The sequence below is a fragment of the Phalangium opilio genome, unplaced genomic scaffold (assembly GCF_054372755.1).
Source record: "Phalangium opilio isolate 3A_F unplaced genomic scaffold, DU_Popi_V2 ptg000209l_1, whole genome shotgun sequence".
In the NCBI taxonomy this organism is placed as follows: Eukaryota; Metazoa; Arthropoda; class Arachnida; order Opiliones; family Phalangiidae; genus Phalangium; species Phalangium opilio.
Window position 1 is genome coordinate 9,859,792 of NW_028324217.1, and position 26,752 is coordinate 9,886,543.

The 26,752-nt window shown below is 38.6% G+C and overlaps 2 protein-coding genes across 4 annotated transcripts in view; both read right to left on the bottom strand.

The window, feature by feature from the left end:
- The window catches only part of LOC149619029 (plancitoxin-1-like), a 34,272-nt gene extending 23,939 nt beyond the window's left edge, over positions 1 to 10,333 (bottom strand). The window contains exons 1-2 of the mRNA XM_089855279.1: positions 10,136 to 10,333; positions 8,679 to 8,926 (exon numbers count right to left, since the gene is read on the bottom strand). Of these exons, the coding sequence (XP_089711405.1) occupies positions 8,679 to 8,782 (104 nt within the window). The 5' untranslated portion in view covers positions 8,783 to 8,926; positions 10,136 to 10,333. The remainder of the gene's footprint in view (positions 1 to 8,678; positions 8,927 to 10,135) is intronic.
- A 2,182-nt stretch (positions 10,334 to 12,515) lies between these two features.
- On the bottom strand, positions 12,516 to 26,649 carry LOC149619031 (uncharacterized). Of its 3 annotated transcripts, none has more exons than XM_089855464.1 (2): positions 26,457 to 26,649; positions 12,516 to 15,139 (listed from the first exon to the last, which is right to left on the bottom strand). In XM_089855464.1, exon 2 carries the CDS (start codon positions 14,901 to 14,903, stop codon positions 12,648 to 12,650), a length of 2,256 nt encoding a protein of 751 aa, XP_089711590.1. In that variant the 5' UTR covers positions 14,904 to 15,139; positions 26,457 to 26,649; the 3' UTR covers positions 12,516 to 12,647. The 3 variants fall into 3 exon arrangements, with proteins under 3 accessions (XP_089711590.1, XP_089711591.1, XP_089711592.1); XM_089855465.1 differs by having other exon boundaries at positions 26,433 to 26,649; XM_089855466.1 differs by having other exon boundaries at positions 26,488 to 26,648.
- Positions 26,650 to 26,752: the final 103 nt, after the last annotated feature.

A 26,752-nucleotide genomic window follows, 5' to 3' on the forward strand; every position in this document is an offset into this window, starting at 1 on the left:
TTTGATCGTCAGTTAGTCTATGACATTTCTTTTTCTATTCAAGAGGGTTCGAATAGGTAAATATATAAAGTAGGAGGAGCTACTTGAAAAATATAACAAATCGTCACGAGTGACGTTTCTAGTCTGGGTAAATGACGCTCGCGCTCAGAATCGTAAGATCATGGATAAAGAATGCGCGTGAGGAAATTTGTTTTAATGCTACAAGATGGTGTGAAAACAAATTTCTTCACGCGCATTCTTTATCCACGGCTTAACAATAAATCAACAGACTAACGTCACGTGCAAAATCGCGCGCAACTATGATGTCGATTTCTTACTTTTCAACAAGTTCAGCAAGATCAAATACTTTATATATCCACACAATCCTATTACAATTTGTCGAAATAAAAGGCTCAGTTAGTCACGAACCGCAATCAAAGCTTTGACCGTCTAAACAATAATCACAGTCGCCCGTCGTTAGATGAACGACTTCCATTTCGCCGATATTATTTTTTTTATTTATATGCTGTCTCAGTTTCACCATCCAGAGCTGAGCAGGTCCTACACGCCGTGGGCTTCACAAGTCGGTAGTTGAAATTTGAACACGGCTTAAACAATAGCAAAAGTATGTTTAGGAAAGTTTTGCGCCTCCAATATTCGGATACTAAAATCGAAGGAAATTGGTATTTCAGGGTTAATAATGATAGAGTTTCTGTAGGGATAACATCGTCGAATATCGAACGAAATCTATTTTTAAATATCAACTTGACGTTTTCGAAACTCTCGACATTTAGCCTCGGACCCTGTTATAAAATAGAACTATTAAACGCCAAAGACGAGACTGTGTTCTTTTTCATTTATATGGATGAAGGTAGAGGATGGACAGCGTACATTCCGAGTTTATGCAATATAAGCGCTCTCAAAATTAACAACCCCGACTTGTTTTCACGCAATAGCGATGATCCAATGTTGTCGCCGCCACACATTAAAATGGCGCTGACCTTTGGAACAAAAGATGAACTTCTTCCGCTATCGTCTAACATCCACAAACTGTCGTCCATTCCAATGCTCCGATCTATTTTGAATGAAACGGTTTTCGACGACCCAAAAATCGAAGCAGGGGCGATTGGAACCATAATCGAATCAAGCGTAGAGAGATTGCGAAACGTAATGGATGTGCAGAATGCGGCAAATATTCTGCAGTTTGCCCAAAAATATAATGTGGAAAGTTTAAAGGAAGTAGCTGTCAATTTCGTCGCCGATAATTTCCGTGAAGTCATGGAAACAAGTGGCTGGAAGGAAATGCCACATCATTTGAGAAATGAATTGTTGTCTACCATCTTATTATCAACACACACCAGCAAGAAGGCAAAACTGGATCAAGACTAGGCGACGACCTCAACAGAACCAACCGAGATTTGTTTTTGTAAGTTTACCTTAAAATTTAATTAATTTTTCTTAACGCACTTAAATTCTCTAACGTCTTTATATTTTTGTTAATTACAATTCATTGCAAAATGTTACTTTGATTATTTGAATCTTTAAGTTACAACGAAGTTAATTAAAAGCATTTGTTTGTTCTTATATTAAAACTAAGCATTTGTTTACTCATTTAAAATTCTCTTATTTTTTTCACATTTTTGCCGATTACGATAGTTAAACTGTTGTACTTATCTTTTGATTTTGAAAAAAATTTTCGTTAATCTAAATATGAGTCTGTTAATTTTGCATAACTTAAATGATTAACCCTAAGCATTTGGTTGTAGAATCCCAAAAAATATCACCTACATTTATCACTTTGTTTCGCCTTTTACCAGAAGTAAATAGATTATAAACAAGAAGTTAATATCTCCCCGGCATGGGCGCGTTATGAAAGTTGAGATTCCCGCTCCTATTCCGCGGCAGTGCACAAATGGCGTAGCACCTAGCGAACCACTTGACATGTACCTAACGTATCTAGTGTCGCGCCGCTCAGACAAAGTAGTGCGGGTTGTTGAAGGTTTAATCGACGCGCATGCGTTCTAAAGGTAATTTCAATCAGCTGTCTGCTGTGAGACTGTGACAGTATAGCCTAGGCCTAGTACAAAATCTGTGAAGACTACATGTGAGATGTGATTGCCTATGAATGTGATAAAATAGTAATATTAAAAATGGATAAGGAATATGATTATGACGAATTCGTGAAACAGAAAGATGAACGTTAAACAATACTACAATGTTGGAAGAGCCAAGGATGTTTGAAAACTTTTGTTTGCAACATGATGGAAGAGTATGCGGTATTATTCGTAGGTTTCAGATAAAAATTGCTCTAGGTCGATACCGAAGGCGAAACTAAAATCGTTTTTTACGCGGCATTATGAAACTAATTACAGTTTTAGACTTTAGTATTTTAATATAATTTACCATAATTCAGCAATTACCCGCACTACTACGGCGCCATTTTCCATCACGTAAGCGCGGCTACCAATGATATTGCCCTAAATTTACTCCCATGATGCTCAGTAATTTGTACTGCTTTCCAATATCTCTTGTCGCTTCTATGACGTCATGCGAACATCCTATTGGTTACAAGCAAGCCACGTGATACTCGATACTCATTTTACATAGCATGCAGGCGGGAAGGTATGATTGACTTAAAGCTATTAACTTTTTGATATCTATTTACTTTTGCTTTTACTGAGAAACCAAAGATAACCATCGAAGGTCGGAATTTTTTCAATTTAAAGGCCGAGATCTAGGGAAAGTAGTTCAACTCCCAACTGAAAATGGCACCACCTCGTTAGCGCCTTTTCTTCAGTCCCCATAACTCACACGATTAAGCCTTACTGACACGTGATCGAGTGAACTACGCCTTAGCAGACGATATACTGACAAGATTTAGGATTAATTTTGATATGTTCGACAGCTATTTTAGATTCCAAAAGTCTTTTGCTTCAACAATCGTCTGCTATTTTACGCTCTAAGTTGCCTGGTCTCCTTGTGCAAATGCTATGAATCCTCCTTGCGTGTAAACAAACCATGTATTAAATGGGCGACCGGGACGGGAACGTAGCATTTTACTCTTAAGCCTGAATGGGCCTTTGCCAGCTCGCCAAGAACCATTTTTCTCTGGATCTCGGCCTTTAAAAGAACAAAATAACCAATTTTCAATGCTTCTCTTCTTTTGACAATAAAAGCACGCTGTTAGCACCCCCCTCCATGGAAAATACGCAGAAGGGAAAAAATAACCAATTTTCAATGCTTCTCTTCTTTTGACAATAAAAGCACGCTGTTAGCACCCCCCTCCATGGAAAATACGCAGAAGGGAAAGTACCGAATTCACTGAATGACAAGCCGCGGCCCGAAACGTCTAAAATTTTAAATGTTTTAATAAAATCACGTTGGATATCTCCGTAAACGAAAGAATAGTTTCATTTTGTTAGGCTGAAATTTTAAAAAGTGAAGTATCTATGAGAATGTTATGTAAATGGTTGAAAGAGTGAGGTGAACGGTCAAGGCAGCAGCGGCAGCCCATCCTGGTTGGCTGGTTTTCAAGGTTTTCACGTCAATTAAGGGATAGGATAAAAAAAGTGCAACTAGGTCTTCGGAAAATCATCCGTTTTTAGCATGCTTTAGTCGTTAGTGTAGTGCGACTTTAGTGGCTTGGATCTAATAGGAAGGTCCAAAGCCCGTACGGTATTATGCCGCGTAAAACGGTTGTATGGCCAGGGATACTAGAAGTTTTAAGAGGGATTTGAAGGGAGAGGGAGGTTGTGGAACCGTTATTGGGGTGTCATGAACAGTAGGGTCTACCGGATTTCTAGATTTTAGTACCATTCAAGGCCAAGGATGATGGGGAAGGATGCGAAACCTAAGAGAAATAGGCGCGATAACTGTGGAACGGCTTAGGTCCGGTGGGACGACTATTTTGCTAGGGTTTGGTGATAAACTATTAGGACACCTGCCGCCAGTGTCAGGCTTTGCTCTAAGCGAACCTAGCCACATTGTCCGGCGCCCGTTTCAATCCTCGCTATCTTTAATTTTCGTTGTCACTGGTGGGGGAGTCCTCAAGGCTATCCCACTACATTATGCCATGCACTATATATGGGGGTTCTAGCCCCCCGTTAAACAAACGTGCTTTTCGCGAAAACCACATTCCAAAAAAACTGGCCCCACGCTTCATGGATATTTCACTGTAGCCTTCAGTAAGGCATTTTGATTTTAAACACATTTATGCCATAAAAATTCGCGCGGGTGGGGACTGGGGGGCTGATGACGTAGAAATTGAGGCAAACTTTTTTCTCGCGGCGCGCGTGCGCGCGCGCTTTTCTAAAAATTAGAAACTTTCAAACTTAGAACACGATCACGTGAAAAACTTCAACCCCCCTCTGAATTTGCCTTAAATTCTACGTCACAAACGTAGGCTGGTAATATTTCAGACGAGGAATAAATGTTGTGCGCGTTTTAAGGCGAGTGAAATATCCAGGAAGCGTAAGCTTCTATTATAAATCCATGGCTTAACCACGTAAATTTTGTTAACAAAAAGGCAGGACGTTACGCGACTGGTCGGAGCTGCTAATTTCAAATTATGCATGAAATCTCAAACTAATTTTAAAATCATTCGGAGTTATTTCCTGGATGGTTCATTAAGCTGATTGGTCATAAAATTATTAGAAGAATCAATAAAAAACACTGGATTTTCCTTTTCACCCTCCCTTTAAAGATTCCAAGTAGAAAAATAATGTATTCCTGACCTAACTAATAGTACCATCAAGAGTGCTAATATTGTGTTAGTTTGCAATACGTGCCACTAATCCCTAATTAAATTAGTTGTATATCAACTTACGAATATATTGGAGTAACCTCTTTTCGATAGTCTGAAATTTTATGAAAACTTAACGGCAGTAAGTCTCTAAATGTCACAAAAAAGTACGACGCTATGAAATTTACCCACACCTTCGCGCAAATCCATATTTTTAAGACGCGTGTGAACAATACATATTGTTAATATGTCACTTATGATGCTAAGTCGTTAAACGCTTATCAAGCTATAAATATTCTTATTTACAGACGAAAGTGTTTCTTATCGAATATGATAATTCGACAATTTCCATAGTTTTTTTTTAGAAAACAATATTTGCACTACCGATTAATCTTTAAAAACTTACCACTTACTTTTCAACTTCGACCCGTCAGTTTGTTGATAATTCACAGGGCTCTAACATTATTAGCAGAAGGGAATAACATGATAAAGGAACCATTTGAATACAGGATTACAACTGGAGTCCCAAAAACCCTGAAAATTCTCGCAACTAATCAGCGTAAAATGGATAAAGAATGCATGCGCGTGAAGAAATTTGTTTTCACGCTTAGAGGATAGGCAACTCCCTATCTCTCGACGGCAGATTATTCGATATACACTCAGTGCTTTGGTCTGTTGTTCCAAACTGCTTGTTATTCAATCAGGGAAGATAAAAGTCATGTTAGAGCCATAACACATTATGGATATATCATGTGCCATACTTCTCTTATTATTCCCTTCTGTTATTAGGCATTGATAGTGGCGTAATGTGAAGAATTCAATAAACTTTGTGCTAAACCTTTTTCAAATATTTTTATCATTGACTTAACATGGATTGACCTTTAACCTCTAATAACACGGGAGCACATTCTATAGACGGTCAATATGTAACACAAATATTAAAGGCGGGTTACACCCGTTCTTTTACAAATCTGCTATTAATCGTTTTGACCTAATATTACGTGATTGACCTTAATAACCTTTTGATGACTTTATGACGACATTAAACGTGACTAGGCTAATAACGTTCACAGTTTAATTTTAATTAGCGTAGAAATTAAAACAAGTTGGGAAAACCAAAATATTACCTCTCCGTGTCAAGAGGTCTACTACTACAAACGTATTTACCTAGATATGGAATTATTTCACTTTTTTGAAGTAAAAATTTACGAAATATTGAAGCAGTATTCCAAACATAGCGAATGTACAGTAAAGCAGACGACATTTTACATCCAATAAGGATAAATCTTGGACACATGGAAATCAGTCAATGGGGAAAAGAACAGGAAATGAAGTCTACGCTTCAGCTGTTTACGCTATATTCTGAAAGCTACATTCACAACTGGTTTGCAGTGTAAACACTATCGTCTCGCCTCACCTCAACAATATTCTTAGTTTGCCAACATGAATGTTAACGTTAAATAACACCAAAGCTAAATTGTAGCTAGACGCACTAATAATCAATGCGCACCATAAAGAGAGTAATAAGTCTGTAGTTACTAGCCGTTTACCATTAGCCCTTTCACTAACCTTATTATTATTATTTAAGAGTGTATTTAACTTTCGGCTCACTCTGAACCGTTGATGTCTGTTCATTTCAGACACGAAAATCAAAGCCAAAAGTTTACTTCACCACAGGCCTCAATTAATTACTCTTTGTTTCACTAAGCCTATTGCGGATAATACTTGTTATACGCGCCTGAGTCTAGGTCTTAGTTTTCTTCATGAAATTACTAAACCAAGGATTATTCTATATACAGATGTAGTATAGCTTACGCAATATATAAACAGCCATTTCAAATAACAATATTAAAATAAATCTTTGGAATATCAAAATGAAACAGAGCTTTAAAGCTACAAAAGTACTAAATGCATCATAATTACGAAAAATACTTCCACATATTCACTTTATATTATGGAAAAAGGGAATATTAAGGTTCTGTATGATTTCTTAACACATCAACACAAGGCTTAACTGCTAACGCGACGCACTAGTGTAACAATGGACGGACATACACAGACAAAAACATAGACTGCTTTTTTAAATCTTTCCGTATTAATTTTGAGTTGAGAAACAAGATTATCTTTAATATTTAAATAAATATAATTATTTTTAATTATTTTAATCTTCAATTATTAACATTAATAATAGTTAAATCGTTTAAAATAAAGTTATACCTATTATCTTCTCAAACTTTTCTAATATTGACGTTTAAAGTGAAGGGTACCCCTCTTGCCCGCTTTCTTCAAATTTTGGGGTATATATACGATTCGTTTCCATTATAATTGTAAGGAACAAGCGCAATTGCGAAAACCTTTGGTGGCCGATCCCACCTTAGGGAGGTTAGACGTTTCTCGTAACCCTAGCTGATCGCCGCGTATATCCTAAAACCAAACGATGATAATGGAGTAGAAGCCAATGATACAGATTGGTGTCTATGTGGAATAGACGGAAGACCAGTGGATGGTGGTGTTAGAAGCCAATGATACAGATTGGTGTCTATAAGGAATAGACGGAAGACCAGTGGATGGTGGTGTTAGAAGCCAGTGTAAGTGCGGACTGGTGTCAATGTGGGACTGGTGTCAATGTGGGATTGACAAAGAATAGAAGATGGTGGTGGTGGAAGCCAGAAAAGTACCAGACTGGTGTTCATATAGGATGGACGAAGACCAAACATGGTGGTGTGAGAACTCAAGTATAGAGTAGCCAACGGAGAGAAATACAATTTTCCAAATTTCTGTGAACTGTCAATGCGGTCCGGAAATTGGGAACACGTTTGCTCCGATACGCAAACTGCGAACGCGGTCACGTGGGTGTAACAACGGACAGACAGACAGACACACACACACACAGACAGACAGACAGACAGACAGACACGGCCGTTACAGAACCTCTCCTGGACTACGTCACACGGAGAGGTAATGAACGTATTCCGAATTGAGGGAAGTGTTTTAACAAGAGATGAAGTTAATCGTTTTAGCCTACTCGATTAAATTGGTTTATATTTTTACTTTACAGGCACATTTCTCAATGGAAATGAAGCCAATTTTCGTGTTCAGCGCTCTTAAAAAAATCAAGACGTTTTAGCTTGGTATAGCAAGAAGGAATATACTATAAGAAGGCATAAGTCGCAAGATTTTACGATTCTACTCTTACGCTGGTGTCAGTGGACAAGTAAGCCCCACCCCTATCATGTCCGTCATTGTTCTGCGCTTTCCCATTGGATCCCGTGGGGATAGGTCATACAGACCCGAATGACGTATTCCGACTAGAGAAAAAAAACTCGAGCAAAATAAACAGAAAATGGAGGTAGACCACGGTGCTGAAAAGGTACCACAGTTGTTTTCAATTGCCATTAACAAGCTAGTTAAAGGTTTTGAACCTTACTTTATGGAGTTGAATTTGTAACTCTACGTGAAAATCGTTCTACAATTATTTCTAAATCGAATCAAGTGTACTAACTATACTTATGATTTCGTGAGTTCCAAAAGCCTAAGCAAGGTAAGAGAGATAGATGGCGGAAAACATAGAGTAAGATAAAATATTAAGTCCGGCCTCCGTTTCCAACCCCCCCCCCCCCCCACCACACACCCATGAAAGGAGATTGTCGACTATCACGCGAGCACCGGACGCTTTTTTATGCCTTCTTGTAGTATATTCCTTCTTGGTATAGAAGATCGTATGAAGGGTTTTCAAATAAAAAATCTAATTTTTAAGCGTCATTTCTGATTAATTTTTTATCGAGCTTAACACGAATATCGACTTTACTTCCTTTCAAAAATGTGTCAGTAGAAGCAAACACGTTCTTAGATAAGATAATTCATAAAAAAAATCACGCATATCGTAGCATCTACGTAATATGTATAATAATAAATAAATAAAAAAAAAATATGCATAATGATAATAAAAGTTACTTACCAATCCACGTCTCTTCCATTTTCATCTTTGCAAGCAAGTTTCGCATTTACAGACGAAAACGCAATTATGAGAACGAATAGAAGATAAAATATTTTTTCTAACATTTTCAGCTGTTTAATATTGACAGCGGGCAAAGTCGTCCAAATATTTGATCACGTTAAGATCGCATGATTTCAACTGGTCTCGATAAGGATGTGTACACTATTCAGTCCCAACTAGTAGTCTGGGAGACTGGTAAAATAATGTAGCTGAGAAATTGGAGAAAGAGTGAGTGAGAGAGAGAGGAAACGTAATTACAAAACATCAAAGTGCTGTTCTACATTTCCTTTGTTTTCTCATTACACCTGGCGTTTAATATATAAACTACGTGGGTATTCTAAAGCACAGACAAATGAACAAAGAGGACTGCAGTTTTGTTTCTCTGCAGAAACGATTACGGTGCGTTCCGATTGTATCTTCTATGCAAAAGATTCTCCAGGATAATTGAGGAAACAAGAATGGAAAATATTTATACATCATTTTCATAACATGTTTACATATTTTTAAGTAAAAACTGCATTTGCCTTGTGGAATAATGCCATTTCTAAAATTTAAAATAAATGATTGAGCTAAATAGTGTGCGTTTAAACTAAATACTATAAAAATAGTTTAATTTATATTATAGTAGATATTTATCGCTAAAAATATTAATTTAACAGTATCAGGGATTGATGTAATTTTAGAAGAAACAGGAATGGAGACCATAGTAAGCTGGGCGCGCGTGAAAGTCCCGGACCCCCTTCTACAGGACGGGGGTATGAAAGAAGAGGCGGGTCATAGGGACAGAGGTAACAGGAATTATGTGTTTTTCGCCGTCCCCGTCAGCAACGTCATCAAAACGCAGTTTAAGTGAGATTAAAAGATAATTTAAAATTTTCGTTACGTGTTGGAGGGAAGGGCTCTATACTGGGCTATGAGTCGGACTGAAGTAAATACTAACCGTTCTCCACTCCTGCTTCTAAAATTACATCTATCCCTGACAGTATTATAATGGGGTTTCGGTTTAAACAGGTCAAAACGAGGGATCAAAAAGAGTGATAGTCTATAGTTCCTTTGATGCACCTAACACGCTAGATATTCTTGTACACCTCGCCAAAGGCAGGAATCAAAGACTAAAACTAGTTTTGCTGGCTAGTTAACTCCACAACTCGATTATGGGTGCTATGGGTAAAACTAGTGTCATTTTTTTTAACTAAACCACATCGCACTAACCTCATGACCTCAAACCAATAAATGGTAACTATGAAAACCTCTCGTGACTTCCTAAAGTAATTTCCGACACAATTTGATAAACCGACCGATTACACAAATTTCACATGACAGGCAAAAAAAGTACTGATTAAAGGTATGAAAATTAGAAAAACAGAATTAATTTCCAATATTTTAAGTGCTAAAATAGAAACAAAGATTTGACCTACTCTGTTAATCGATGTCGTACAATGTGCCTCCACGATTTTCACTTTTTTCGCAATGATAGCTCTTGGGGTTGATTCGTAAATGAATTTCGTAACCCAGTATAGCGGTAAAACCTTGAAACAGGGCCAAAATGTGGCAATTTGTTTTGACGCCCACAAATTAATTTCCATACATAATTCGAGGTTCGTTATTGTCGTTTTTTCTCTACTACTTAAAATTCAAGCTTCAAATTTCATCACTGATATCAAAAATATATGCAGCCTAATCGTTTTGAAACCTTAGTAGATTTTCGCACCAGACAAGTTGAAATTGCTTTGACAATGGAACAAGCGCTATTTAAGGTCTTTAACCTCCGATTTCCAAAACTAGTTTTGAAATTCCAATCGAAACCAGGGGAATAATTTCAGAACCCAACTACAAGGATCAAGCGACTGTCTGTAGTTAAAGCTACCTTAATAATATTGGTTATTCACAAATATAGTAGCTGTTTCATAACGCCAATGATAGATTTAATTTTAGAAGTAGGAATGGAGAACAGAGTAATCTGGGCGCGCGTCCAAGTCTCGGACCCCCTTCCACGGGACGGAGGGGTATGAAAGAAGAGGCGGGTTATAGCGACAGAGGTAAAAAGGAATTACCTATTTTTCGCCGTCCCCGTCAGCAACGTCATCAAAACGTAGTTTAAGTGAGCCAATAAGATAATTTAAAATTTTCGTTACGTGTTGGAGGGAGGGGCTCTATACTGGGCTATGAGTCGGACCGAAGTAAATACTAACCGTTCTCCATCCCTACTTCTAAAATTAAATCTATCACTGCTGTTATTTATTATAGTTGTCGTTGGAAACTTCTCCTGACCCTTCAATAGATATAGTTGTAATCGGTTTTTAGCTAAGAGTTTGAAAGACTTCTTCGATTATGACCTGCGAATGTGTGTTAGTGGTTTGTCTGTGGAGGCTGGATAGACGAAAAGACCTTTTTAGCAAGTCGTAGTAAGAACTTAAATGTGCCCCAACTGTTGGGCCATCTCGAATATTACCTTAGCGAGTTAGAAAACATGAATACTGTACTACATTAGTACATACGAAACACGCCCTCCCCATCCCCAACCACACCTAGTTAATATGTAAATTTTATTTACGTGACTTGTTCCGAACTAGGAACACCTTACTATTACAGGGTCGCCAGACATTTTTCATTTCAAAATTCCCTAACTTTTCCAGGTTTTCCCTGACAAAGTTTCAAACTTAACACCAACAGAAAAGTAAGAATGCAGCCTTTAAAAATTCCTTATTTACTTACAATTTGTACTTACAATTATGCTAATTTTATCATAGTTTTTAATTAAAACTAGAAGTTAATAAAACTTTACTAGGAACTATCATAAACAGTTCATTTAGGCCTATAGGACGTTATCATTTTCCCGCATTTGAGCTGGTGCACCTAGTTGGTCGTGACTACACATTTTCTCAAGTCGTTATGCAACGGAAATTCCCTGACTTTTTACACTGTTCTTCAAATTTCCTGACTTTTTACACTGTTCTTCAAATTTCCTGACCTTTTCCACCCTTTTTCAAATTTCCTGACATTTTACTCCCTTTTTCAAATTCCCTGACTTTTTACATCCTTTTTCAAATTTCCTGACTTTATACACCCTTTTTCAAATTCCCTGACTTTTTACACCCTTTTTCAAATTCCCTGACTTTTTACACCATTTCTCAAATTCCCTGACTTTTTACATCATTTCTCAAATTCCCTGACTTTTTACACCCTTTTTCAAATTCCCTGACTTTTTACACCATTTCTCAAATTCCTTGACTTTTTACACCCTTTTTCAAATTCCCTGACTTTTTACACCCTTTTTCAAATTCCCTGACTTTTTACACCATTTCTCAAATTCCCTGACTTTTTCCACCATTTCTCAAATTCCCGGACTTTTTACACCATTTCTCAAATTCCCTGACTTTTTACACCCTTTTTCAAATTCCCTGACTTTTTTACACCCTTTTTCAAATTCCCTGACTTTTTTACACCCTTTTTCAAATTCCCTGACTTTTTACACCCTTTTTCAAATTCCCTGACTTTCTACATCCTTTTTCAAATTCCCCGACTTTTTACACCCTTTTTCAAATTCCCTGACTTTTTACACCCTTCTTCAAATTCCCTGACTTTCTACACCCTTTTTCAAATTCCCTGACTTTCTACACCCTTTTTCAAATTCCCTGACTTTCTACACCCTTTTCCAAATTCCCTGACTTTTTACACCCTTTTTCAAATTCCCTGACTTTTTACACCCCTTTTCAAATTCCCTGACTTTTCCAGGTTTTCCAGCTACTGTGGCAACCCTGTATTAGCCGGCCCACTCGCTAAAGTAAAAAAAAACCATTTATAATGTAGAACATCTCTTTATTCATTCATTGCGTTATCAATTTAATGTCCAGGAATTCTTTTGTTAATATTAATGAAGAGTACAAGTATATCTTTAAGTGGTGCCCAGGACTCGAATGGATTACACTTTTATTCGGCACAATCATTATTAATAAAATCAATTATTCCCTTCAATTCCGAATTCTCACTGTCCTTTTGCGGACTCATTTTGTCCTCGCCTAGCTTAGGAACAATTTTTGTGACGTGACTAACATCGCTATTTTTGTCCGCTTCCATTAGGGCATTTTTGATTGGAGAGCTTCCATTCTCCAACGGTGCTTCCTTTTTATCGGAATCTAATAACTTTCCGCCACCATCTTTCTTCACGGGTGATGCGTGCGGTGCTTGTGATTTTTCGGTAGTTTCCGTTTTTGGTGAATTTTCTTTAACAGGTGAGTCTCGGTGAAGTGATTTATTTTGATCATCTTTCGGTTTAGGTGGCGTACCTAATGGTATAACGATGTCAGGGGACGTGGCTCTGTCGTTATTACCTTTAATTTCAACTTCAACCGTTTCAATTGTCGTATCAATGGTAACGATTTCCAAATCCGTTGAGACAGTCGCGTCAACGATTAGACCGCCATCTTTGACAACTTCTTTCTCAACAGAGATCTGCTCCGATGAGTTGTCAACTTCCATGGAAATGTGTTCATTAGCTTCCTGTATCTCAGTCTCTGGAATTTTACCATTGGCTACGACTTCAAGTTGAACGGGCTGAACAACTTCTTGGGTAACACTAGGCAAATCATTTGGTTTCTTTGTTTCGGTATCTACATCCATTCCACCGACACTCGTACCGTTATCAGTCCCAGAAACTGCGGCTTCATTCTTAGTTGCCATAAGTAGTAGCTTATCGTCAAGTTTTTCAACCAAGACGAGGCTTTTTTTACAACTATCCGAAGTTTCATCAGCGCGTTTTTCGGGTGTTGTTTTATCTTGACACTGACGTGCATTCTTTTTGTGATTATGATAGGCTGCGGCTTTAGCAAATCCTTTAAGACATACTTCGCATTCATAAGGTAAATTAGGCGTTGTAACGGCAGAAGGGCTGCCTTTCTTAGGTGATTTTTTATTTTTAGGACTATGGACTAGCTCTACAGAATGAGTTTTTGAGTGGCTGATTAGAGCGGAGCTTCGAAAAAACACTTTCGAACAAACTTGGCATTCGTAGGAATTTTTATTTCGCCCGCCTTTAATAACCTTTTTCAGATCTTGCGGAGAAACTTTCCTCGCGACAGTTTTGCTCTTCACAGCTTCCTTCCTACTCTTTTTAGGAGGCCCCTTGCTTGTATTTGCCGGCGGAGCCTTTTTCCGTTGAGCGCCTTTGGTCAAGTGCTTACGAGAGTGATTAGATAGTCCGACATTGCTATCGAAGCTTTGTTCACATTGCGTGCACGAAAATGCACCATTAGTTTCGTCATCTTCTTGGTTACCTCCATCATCATCATCATCATCATCGTGGTTACTTCCATCATCATCACCAACTTCGTGGTTACTTCCATCATCATCACCACCTTCATCTAAGCTACTTTCGTCATCATCTTCTTGGTCCTCAACATCCCGCTGGTTGTAACAGATGTTTGCGTGTTGAATTAGTTCCCCATCGCTATTGAAAACCTTATCGCAATTGTCGCAAATGATTGTACCTTCGGGGCGTATGTTATCAATTTCGGAAATATCCTGTCCTCTGTGATTCTGCCGGATGTGTTTATTTAGCATACTTTCAGAAAAGAATGATACATTGCAGAGCAAGCAGTTCATCATCGTACCAGCCATCTTAGTCTCTTTTGGCTTAACTTTATGAATTCTTAAATGCGACGTCAATCCCAATTTCCCGGAACAAATTTTACCACAAGTATCGCAACGGTATTCGCCTTCAAATTGTAGTATTCGCTTTTTCGGGGCCATGATTTTCGTAGCGTTGTTTCTGTTACGGTTGATATTTTTCAAAGGTAGCTTCTTCGTTTTTTGAACGCTTGGCTTAGCCTTACGTTTTCTTACAACTTTCTTGGCGCTTAAACTGGTTTTGGTGGTACTTTTAGTAGCCGCCGGTGATTTCGGCTGGGCCTCGGCGCTACAACGAATTCTCTGATGGGCCCTCAAATTAGTCAGCGAACTGAACCTTTTGTTGCAAGTGGGACAGTCAAATATGCAATCTTTCCAATGGATTCGTTTATGAACCGAAAGACTGGTTTTGCTATAAAAGCAAATGTTACAAACGTCACAAACTTCGATGCCTAAGCTACCGGCGCGTTCGTCCGCTCTTCTAGTAGATGGTCCCGGTTTTTGCGAGTGACTTTGACCACTCGCGGGTCGTTTGCTAATACCTTTACCGAGACGTCTCATTTTTGGAGGGAATAAATGATTAACGCGAAACACAAACTAAAACCAGAGTTGCCAAATTTTTGGCTAAAAAACATTCAGTCAGTACAGCTTAGTAGTCTCAATAAAACCACCGTTAACATACAATATTACGCGGCTCTTTGTTTTGGATAAAAAAAATGTTAAGTTTATCACATAAACTGTTCCAGGATTAAAATCTTCAGGTTTTTCACTTCAAGGGCATTCCAAGGAACACAAAGCTATAAATAGAAAATTACAATAAAATATATTAGTGTTGGTACTGGTAACTGCGAACACTTTTTACAAATGTTTGAATAATTACCGTTCCGCTAAAGTTACCCTTACGAAGAAGTGATATCTAGTTTACTAGGGAGAAGGTTTAAGATGCCTAAGTATTCGCGCGCCATAGTCCCAGTCCCCCTTTCAGAATACAAGGGGGACGTAAAAGGAGGCCGGGCTATTTCGCAGCCTCTCCTCAGTCGGAAAATACAAGTAATTTTCCGGTCATTCGCGTCGTGATGGCCTGAGTTTTCAAGAACCAATGAGATGCTGGTTGTAATTTAGAGGCGGCGGGGATTAACTCCGGACCCTATACGTTTGGACTGGAGATAAAGCTAGAAATGTGGATAATAATTTATACCTTCTCCCTAATAAACTAGATATCACTTCTTGCCCTTACCCAAAAATGGACCCCCAATTATTGTCTTAAATGGGTCCAATATAGACCAGCTATTTATTTATATTTCACGTTGACCGTTTACGAAAAATCACGTGACTTACACGTGATTATTATTTGTGATAAGAGTCATATCCTCCACCAGTTGTCACGAGTAGGAATTGACAAGGCGATAGTTTAATAGAACGGTAAAGGTTTATTCAAGTGAGTTTAATAAATACAAAAATAATAATGTATAGTGAATTAAATAACGCGTAGAAAGTACGGAGACTGTAAGCGCGGGTAGATCGGAGATACGGGCCGAGTAGGGCTACTCTTTTCCGGGGAGGTTCTAGCTTTTCTAGGGCAAGTTTTTTCAGCTTAATGCTTCCCAGTTGGCTAGGTCTTAGTAGGCTTGGCTTTTACAGCCTAAATGTTTCCCACTAAGAGTCCCTTCGAAAAAAACCCTTTATAGAGGCGAGCCGGTCCTTTTATACCCTGGCCCCGCTCTGGGCGAGTCTATCACTCGTTATAAACCTGTGTGACACCTGATCCCCCATTATTCACTAGACATACGTCACACATTATCACCCGTTAGTAACCCGAGAGACAGCCGACATGAGTGACAAATAATCACCCCTTTTTGACCCGAAAGTAAGCCGACATGAGTGACAAATAATCACCCCTTATTGACCCGAAAGTAAGCCGACATGAGTGACAAATAATTACCCGTTATTGACCCCAAAGACACCCGACGTACGTGACAAATTATCACTTGCAACAGACCTGGGATACACCTGATAAAAGTGACAAGTTTTGGCCTGCGATAGACCTGAGATACACCTTAAAAAGTTGATATAATATCACTAGTTTATCTAAAATACACCTAATATAAGTGTATTTATTGCTATCACGAACTCACAAGTCTCTCATTTCATTAAAGCTTTCCCTTCAACGTGACCGATATCCATGGGTATATATTAGTTATGTGAGTGTTGTCACCCATGAATCACCTTGGGTATGAAAAGTCATCTGATGCGACACTTAAATGAGCTGGTATTCACTAATGAAATACTTCTCAAACAGGGTTGCCACGGAATTTTCAGAACCAAATTCCCTGACTTTTCCAGGTTTTCCCTGACCCTTTTCTGCGATTTTCCCTGACCTTTTTAGGCCGAAAGTGTAAATGTTTACAGCGCGTTTTAAGTGCTTATAATCAAATAAACTCTCTACATTAAGTTTTCCAATGTATTTGTTGCACCAGAAGTTAATGACTTCTTATCCTGGGAAGTATTGAACACTAAGGCTTTATATAGTATCCATCCCTGCAAGTCAAAATTGCCTATGGCAAACGTAAAAGAGGGTCGAAAGTTTCCTCCCCACTAGGAAAACTATCTAATCTTCTGAAAAAAATCCCACGCCGAGAGGCTGTGGCACTCAAACTGTGGGGCGTGTTCAAAACTTCTTCAGCGCCAATCGTTGAAAAGCCGTCTGTCTAGAACTCTATAAAAATTCATTACAATCCGTGGGCCTAGGACCCCACACTAGTTTGACCGGAATTTCTAGCAAACTCTTTTAACAGCTGTTCTTGTCACCGTTTCTGATTCGTTAACTCAAACCACAGGACACACCTTAAAGTTTCGTTACTTTCCCGCTGCTGGCGCGCAAATCAGCCTGCCAGCTCAAAATGAGAGAAGCGCCGTAGGTGGCGCGGTGATGGGACCTAATAAGAAGTTGGCTAACAGAGATGGTTTCGGATATGGTTAGAGTCCAATACTTCCCAGGATAAGAAGTCATAAACTTCTGGTTGCACCAAAATGAATAAGAAACATTTTAACTATAAATTACAGTCTTCTAAGAGAATTTTTTTCTAGACATTTTTAAGGATTGCTCCAGAGTTTTCTGTGTTAAGATCTCATTACTCCTTCAATAAAGACTTATCAACAGAAATTTTACCCACTAAAATCAAATTCCCTGACTATGCTAAAAATTTTAAAATTCCATGATTTTTCGGCCCATTTTTAAATTCCCTGACTTTTCCAGGTTTTCCCTGACCGGTGGCAACCCTGTCAAACACAAGTGATAATCATTGACACGTTGTGTCACGTAATATTCACTTGTACTTGGTAACAATCATGTGAATTTCATGTAATATTTTAGTAAGGGTAGAAGTACACCAGAAACTTTCGGGATATGGGGATATGAAATATGATTCTTTAGACACAATTCAGTACAGTTTCAGATTTTTGAACTCTTTTAAACTTTGCACAATATCCTATTTCCCAAACCCCTTAGAGGACCCCAAATGCGAACAATCGCTGGTAAACACCCTGACCCTAAATATTGAACACGGGACCCAAATGTGAAGACTAATGATAATCAAATGGGAGGAATAAAAAGCTACTGATACACGGGGCCTGAATTCATGCACTTAGATGAAAGTTTACGCAGATTTCATAAGTAAAGCGCCGCCGCGTGTTAATCATCACAACGAGTTCCGGCAAAGCCTTTGGCACATAGTTTTTCATTGTTAATTAGTGTTTGCGCTCATTATAATGGTGTGCAATCATGGCAATGAATAAGAGGAAGGCGTAAGCTTTCCTTTGGTATATGATTTATTAAATTTCGAAGAGCAGGTGCTATTCTTCAAAATAGCCTTTTTAAAAATACAAACCGCTGGTGCTATTCTTCAAAATTGCCTTTAAAACAATACCTGAGTCAAAATGTTCAATAATTCGTTGAGAAGCCATATTTTATTCAGTACGCAGGCAGTACCTAGCACAACAGGTGACTGGCGTTCCCGCTTAAAGCATAGCCCAGTGGTAGCCCTCTCACGGCTAAATTGATAACTTTACTAAAGGCGCGAAATTTGAGTCTTTTTTTGGGTTAATGGTGTATCCCAACGGGTATACGGACTAAATACCCCCAAGACAAAAGACCCCCAGTCATAATCCCCCCCATTTTTAAAAACGTACAAAATCCCCCGGTTATTTTCCCCCCATCCTAGTTAAGAGTACAAAATCTCCCCACTCTGTAAACAAAATCCCCCCACGCTCTAGACAAAATTCCCCGGTCATAATCCCCCGACGATAAAAAATACAATATCAATATTATCTAAAACACTGGAAGCCTCAGCGATCTGGTGGCGTAGTGGATAAGGCGTTGAACAGCGGAGAGAAGAATGGTGGGTTCGATTCCCCGAAGGTACGTGAGTATTATCAAAATATAAATTGAATTATTTCTAATTATTTCGTTCAGATTCATTCATTTCTAGGGTAGAAATAGGTTTACGTATTAATAATTAGTTATTAGCGTGAATAATGGAGAAAAATTGGAAATACGAAACAATTTTTGCTTTCGAATTGGTAATTGGTTGTGTCACTGACATTCAATATTGACATTCAGTTTGACAATCTTTTGATTTTATTCTGGTTCAGTTTGGTCACTGACATTCAATATTGACATTCAGTTTGACAATCTTTTGATTTTATTCTGGTTCAGTTTGGTCACTGACATTCAATATTGACATTCAGTTTGACAATCTTTTGATTTTATTCTGGTTCAGTTTGGTTTGGTTGGGTTAGGCTAGGTTGGGTTGGGTTAGGCTAGGTTGGGTTGGGTTAGGCTAGGTTGGGTTGGGTAAGGCAAGGTTAGGTTGGGTTAATCTAGGTTGGGTTGGGTTAGGCTAGGTTGGGTTGGGTTAGGTTGGGTTGGGTTAGGCTAGGTTGGGTTAGGCTAGGTTGGGTTGGGTTGGGTTAGGTTGGGTTGGATTGGGTTAGGCTAGGTTGGGTAAGGTTGGGTTGGGTTAGGCAAGGTTGGGTTGGGTTAGGCAAGGTTGGGTTGGGTTAGGCAAGGTTGGGTTAGGCTAGGTTGGGTTGGGTTGGTTTGGGTTAGGCTAGGTTGGGTTGGGTTGGGTTGGGTTCGGTTAGTAATATTTTGGAAATATTGTAACAATGGTACGCCTTTTCCAAATTATTATTTTCTACATTTATTTTCTTCCGAAGTAACATAACTTTTTAAAATATTGAGATTTCCCTCCCTTTAGGTCTATAGTTACAGGCTTAATATTTTTTAAGATTTCTATAAAAGATCATGCATATTTTAGCACTTGCTCATTAAACCATGGATATTATAGCGACCAACAAAGGCGGGAAAAAGATGGATTTTCGTATGTTAAACAGAAAATTCTTAGTTGTGAGTAGGAAATAATTTGGGTTGAAAAAAACTTAAAATTAAGAAAATCTACTTTCAATATTAAAGAATTTAATTATTAAACGCATGAATTGATGTTTTTTTTTCCTTATAAATCTTCATATAAATTGAAATCGTTCTCTAGGGTATTTTGTCGTAAACACAGTTTGGGGGGAATTTGTCCTGGGGCTGGGGGGAATTTGTCCTGGGGCTGGGGGAATTTGTCCTAGGGCTGGGGGAATTTGTTTTCGGCATCCATTCGGGGGGAAATTGTACGGGGGATTTTGTCTCCTACCTGAGGGGATTATGTCCTACATTCATCCCAACGTAGGCCTAGATTGTTTACAGCACTGTTACGTTTACTTTTTAGCAAAATAGCTTAAAAATTATTCTAATTAACGTTGAAACGTCGTGTTCACATTTGCAATTTTGACTTGGTTTTTTCCAACTCTATTTTTAAATCAAATTCCGAATCAAAACGAGAGATTTTAATATCAAATTTATAGCGAAAAACGTGATCTATCTAATGGTTAAAGGATTGTTATCGTGGGATTATTGTAACTCTTGCTAAAGCTTATTCCCCGATGGTGTTGTATTAAGCAACACCTAAAATTGGCATCAACTTAAGATGATTAGTCTGAGTTTGTGTGTATATCTCTTATCCACTCACGCCTACAATGTTCGGACCATTTTTATCGTAATCCTCGATATTCAATCAACAAATTCAGCCCTTTTAAAAGGAATTTGAGCCGCCTAAAAATTCGATACGAAATTTTAAAGAAATTCTGTTCACATTTACCAGTACCAACCCTAGAACTTATTCTTAGAAAATACTAAAGAGTTTTCAATATATTCAATTCGACCAGAAGAGCAAAAGCAAACCCTGCACATTTTTTTCCGTTATAGTTTTTGCTTGTTGTCATTAGAGTTACTGGAACCATTAAAATTTGCGCGTCGGACGCGAAAAGTAAGTCTGAGAGACCTTCGACACAAAGTCATTAAAGCAGGTCTCGGCTGCGGTTTAATTTAAACAAATGCCACTAAATTCTCTCATATTCGAGGGGTGGGGTTGACTGATCCGCTAAGTTTGGCGAATGCTAAATTTATCTCCGCCTTGTGGGCGAGTTCTGATTGGTTCCTGCCTTTGGCAAGGTAAAAACAGGGTTGCCACGGAATTTTCAGAACCAAATTCCCTGACTTTTCCAGGTTTTCCCTGACCCTTTTCTGCGATTTTCCCTGACCCTTTTCTGCGATTTTCCCTGACCTTTTTAGGCCGGAAGTGTAAATGTTCTCAGCACGTTTTAAGTGCTTATAATTAAATTAACTTTCTACATTAAGTTTTCCAATGTATTTGTTGCACCAACATGTTTAAGAAACATTTGAACTATAAATAACAGTCTAAGAGATTTTTTTAGAGAACATTTACTTTATAAAAACAATTCTAGACATTTTTAAGGATTGCTCTAGAGTTTCCTGTGTTAAGAGAGGATGAGGAGAAACTTTCATTACTCTTTCAATAAAGACATCACCAGATATTTTACCCACTAAAATCAAATTCCCTGACTGTGCTGAAATTTTTAAAATTCCCTGACCTTTTTGGGCCATTTTAAATTCCCTGACTTTCCAGGTTTTCCCTGACCGGTGGCAACCCTGTAAGATTAGCGGCCAGCATGTTAGGGGCGCGACACACGAGCCGACACTCGCTTCATGCAAATCAATTAAGCATCACACACGAACGTGTGTTTAATGGTCTTAGGTTGACAGACACTGTGAATATATCTTTTATTCAATAATAATTGGCTTGATTTCCACGTGCCTTTGAAATTCCTGTAGGATCTTCAGGCACAGTGAATCAATTAAAATTACAAAGCGCCCACATTAAAATTTATTAAGTAAATTGTATGAATGTTTTGCTTTTCAGCCTTTTTTGTATCAGAATATCAAATAATAAAATCTTGCGTATAGGCACATAGGAAATAGTCTACTACACCTCAGGAAATGAAGAGCAGGAAACGAAACCCGTGTTATCAGTGAAAAACAGACTTGCAAAAAATAATGATAAAATTTCATTGATAAGGATAAATAAATCCATCTTCGTTAAATCTAGTTTTCATTTTACCAAATATTTGGGTCTTTCCTGGAAAGGGGTGGATTTTAATTCTCTACCTAGCTAATGAAACAAGTGGCTAGGATTTCCAGACTGATCTTTCCCAGGGCCGGAAATAAGCAGAGAACACTGGACATTGCCCAATAAAGTTTTAAAATGTATCATAATATTTTTAAAAATTAACGGGTCACTGGACATTTTGACCAATAAATTTTCCAAAGTACTCAGGGTCCGTACAAAATTTTTGGAATGAAATTCCCTGACTTTTCCAGGTTCTCCCTGACTAAATTCCACAAATTTCCCTGACCTTTTGCAATAACGTATACATGGCGAACATATATGAAAACCAATCTAAAATCAGTCGAATAATTTTTGCCTGAGTTGTTCTTTTATTAAAATTAGTCAACTATTTCGTTCTCCGCGAATTTGGGGCTCTGGTCAAATCTCAGACTACACATTTTCTGGTCATCCCTGATACTGTTATCCAGACTTTCCCGCTAATATATTTTTCCCTGACCTTTCAAGTCCATTTTCAATTTCCCTGACCTTTTAGGCCCATTTTCAATTTCCCTGACTTTTCCGGGATTTCCAGGTAGTGTACGAATCCTGTGATAGCTTGACTACTTAGGTGCGACACTATTTTTAAACACTCCAGTGGACAATGTCCCTTAAAATTTCCTGTCAAAGGGGGGTATCGCTGGACACATGTCCCATAATTAATTTTTCTTACTTCCGGCCCCTATATTGCCACCCTGTCGGAATTTATGGCACGATAACACCACAACCTGAATCCCCACAGTTTTCACAGTGCCTGGTTCGGTTCAATGGGACTCGGGTTTCCGTCGTCTAAGTTTTATCATAACATAATATAGCAAGTTCGCCAGCAATCTCAGAGAAACGAAATTGAATACAACATTACAGACGTTGACCGTCAGTAATCGGCACTTGTAGAAGCGGGATATTAAGGCAAAGCGCAGGTCACGTAGTTCCCCTACAATTTGACATTCCTTACGAAGTCCAGCTTTGTCTTAGGCAAGCAAAACTGGAGTTAGTAAGGAAAGTCAACTTGTAGGGGAACCACGTGACACGCGCTGTGCTTAAGTCACTAAAAGTCTAAAACGTGATAAGGCTGCAAACATTAGCCGGCTCAAGGATTACTTATCCTTTGTCGGCTCGACCTCCCAAGTTTCAAATGCGCAACACAATTGTGCACTTCTTAACACTACCACTTCCAGGGTTCGAAAAAAGCTGGGTTTTATTAGGTTTTAATCTTTAGCAGTTGCTAGTATTGTTGAAATTGTCATTCAAAAGTCGATGCTTAATAAAAAATGTGTTAAAATGTTTCATAAAAAATAATAAATATTATATCACTAGCATTCAAAAAATTCATCAAAATTGAAGACCTTAGTGATCGGTTTTATAAAGTAAGTTTTCTGACGGGTTTTTTTATGATGGGTAAAACCCAATAAAAACAGTGTGTTTTTTAATTCGAACCCTGAACACTTCACAACAGAGAGAGAGCCATACATCTAAGACCATTAACAACCTCCAGGACTCACAACCAGTCTGGGAAATAGGACACTTCCTCTGGTTAAAAACCAGTTTATTAATTGCAAATCTATAGGAGAACAAAGGCTTGGACCAGTCCTGAGACCAGTTTATTATTTAGGACACTAGGGGGGTCACTGGTCCCAAGGACTAGTTTAAAAAATATCCTTATTTCCCAGCCTGCTCACAACGCAATAAGATCCTAGTATTGAAATTTCCGCCTCTAGGAGTTACGGTTGTTTTCGCGACAAGGGTGCCACCAAGCGGCCGGCAACGGATAGAAACTTATAGGGTGTAAAGAACTTCCGGTTCCGGATATCGCTTAAAAAAAGAAATAATATCGTCTTCTTCTAAATTATGATAAAATAGCAAAATAATATGTAGCTTAATTAGCTTCATAAAAAAATATGTAAACATTAACATTTTCATTCTCATCTTCTTCGTCGTGATCCGCCATTTCTAAATAGCAAAGAGGAACCTGTAAACCGGAAATTCGGTACCCCCTAAAAGTTTCCTCAATATACCGCGAGGGTCGCTAGGATCGCGTAAGCGTAACAGAAAACCACGAAAAGTAGAAAGCTTGCGTTGCGAGTCCCGGGGGTTGTTAATGGTCTTGGCATAGTCCTCCTAGTCTAAATGGTATCAGTCCTCCTAGTCTAAATACTATGTATTCATTGTCCCACCATTAAGTAGCTGAATGACGGAAATAAGAAAGCTGCAAACAATTGTGTTGCATAATCCCACTAGCTCTCGAATAAGTATCTTCACATATAAGGTTCACGGTAGAGGTGCGCGAATACCACTTTTTGGGTATCGAATATGAAACAATTTCCTTATCAAATACCGAAACGAATAGTTCATTCCAAATAGAACACCTAATAGTTAAGCCCTGGTAAATTTCTAACTGCCCGATTAATCGCGAATAGTTAAGAGTATTATTCTCAATAGTTAACACCCCAATGCTCGATCGCGAATAGTTAAGTCTATTATTCTCAATAGTTAACACCCCAATGCTCGATCGCGAATAGTTAAGTATAATTCCCCATAATTAACCCTAATACTCGCGAATAGAGTGTAGCGGATGCTAAGCTAATCATATAGCTAAGCTTACATCCGGCTCCCTTTGCTCTCTAATCTTAAGTTAAGACTTTTTTAACCTCATAATAGATTAGTTGAACATGAGTGGGATAGGTGGCGTCTCATATTGCACCTTTGGTGAGCGCCCCCTATATTGAGCCAGGCCTATTGCTAGGGCTATATAAATTCAGGTCAGCTGTGTATTAGAGTCAGTGTACAGTTTCATCTTGGTGCAGTCTGTTAAAACAGTCTGTCTCATTAGTCATCATGATAGAGTGGCAGTTTATCATGGATAGTTGTTGGTGTTAGTTAGCTAGTGCGGTAGGCCCTAGGTCGTATTCACCTTCTAAGCTAAGACCTGTTTAGTTGTAGGGTAGATTGACCTTCTACGAGGCAATCCAGTGATTTAGTCCGTAATGACTAGTCTTCGCGCGTTAACTCTCTCAGTTCGTGCCATCACTTCAGTAGGCCTACTTTGGGACACAAATGGCTCTACTCCAACCCTTATTTTAGCTACCTCCGAAAGGCACACCCCCTAGTCTGGCGCTCTCAGTTCCCATCCTATCACATGCATTGTAAATAGCCATTATCATTATTTATTTCTTTAATTATATTATGTAACAAGTACTAACCCCAATTGAACCTGAATAAAAGAGTTCAAACATATTTTTATTGGTTTTGACCTCATTGTTTCACTCTGTAACCTAGCTTTTACAGCGAATCGGTTACACTCTACACACCAATTTTCCTTTCCAAAAGCAGGAACCAATATGAACTCGCCCTTGGCCGATAAAATGTACCAACGAAAGACTGCAAGACTGTGACAGTGTTTTTGCCTTACAGCAAAGAACGGGTCACGTAGTTCCCCTACAAGTTGACTTTCTTTACAAACTCCAGTTTTGCCTTGGCGAAGGCTAGAGTAATTTGTGGGCGGGATTTATAAGTGCCCACTGAGTTTGCTAAGCCAAAACCATAGTTTGTAAAGAAACTCAACTTGCAGGGAAACCATGTGGCCCGTTCTTTGTTTTGATCATCAGCGGAGCGAACTGTGTATCCCCAACGTTGTGGTCAACTTTGCAAGAGAGAATACTATTTGCCCCCGGAAAGGGGGATATCACTAAGGTAAGAGATACAGGGTTATGACGTTGTCATGTATAGTGTGCTACCGCGAAGCTGGGGGGGGGGAAGGAAACTGTGACGTCAATATTGGGTCCCGAATTTGTATTGCCCAAGCTGACGACGTCTCGCGACTTCCAATATGGTCGCCTGAAAATAAGGTAAGAGGTAAGAGCATGTGACGTCACTACAAAGTTCGTGGTAACACACTATGGGAAAGAAATTACTTTACTGAAAATCCCTGATATTTCTAGTTATCCCTGACTTGATGAAATTTTGGGAGTTAAGTGCAGATAACTGCAATTAAGGCATTTGCTTGTCAAATTTCTTATTTTTCATCGAACCCTTTCTCGGATCCCCTTATAAATACCTAAAGACAAATTTTCCAAAACATACCCCCCCCCTCCACTTTGCTACACAGCCTTGGCGCACTCATGACAATATGACCCTTCTTTTGAACCTTTGATAGGGAGGTAACAGTTCTGACCCTGAAACGTCACACCCTTCTATCTCTTACTGGAGTTTCATCCCCCCTAACGGTTGGAAACAGTATTCTACGCGCTAAAATGCCAACCAGAGGGGGGGGGGGCTGCGTGACGTCAGACTATCTCTTCCCCCTAGCCAGTTGTTAGCTCCCTATTAAGTCCATCACAACACATGCCCAACCACAACTAAAACTAAAACAACAAGTAGAAATGGAACAAGGATATCGAAAGTTTTCACTAGAAGCTTTTCAGTCTAAGAACAATGAAGATCATATAAGCCTATTGCATTTTAACTTTTGAAGATTTTAGAATTACTTCATTTTAGCAAAGGCTTAAGGTTAAAACTATCTTACCATTTCAAAATCTCTTCTACTTACATTTGAACGAAAATCAAGATCAGAAACGCACCTTAGATTATAGTATTTCGCATAATCACAAAATCAAGTTTTAAAACATCAAAAACATATTGAATAATTCTATATTTTTAAAATTAACATCTCATCATGCCATTATTTCAACGGAGCACCGCTGCCGCACATTCTCCCCGCTCTCCACTCTCCAGAACCGGGGTCCACAGATACCACAATTCCAACGACGAACGACCCGACTGCCAAAGAGTCAGGACTCAGGACTTAGTGTTTTGCGTTTCAATTTTTTCAAAGCAAAATGTATT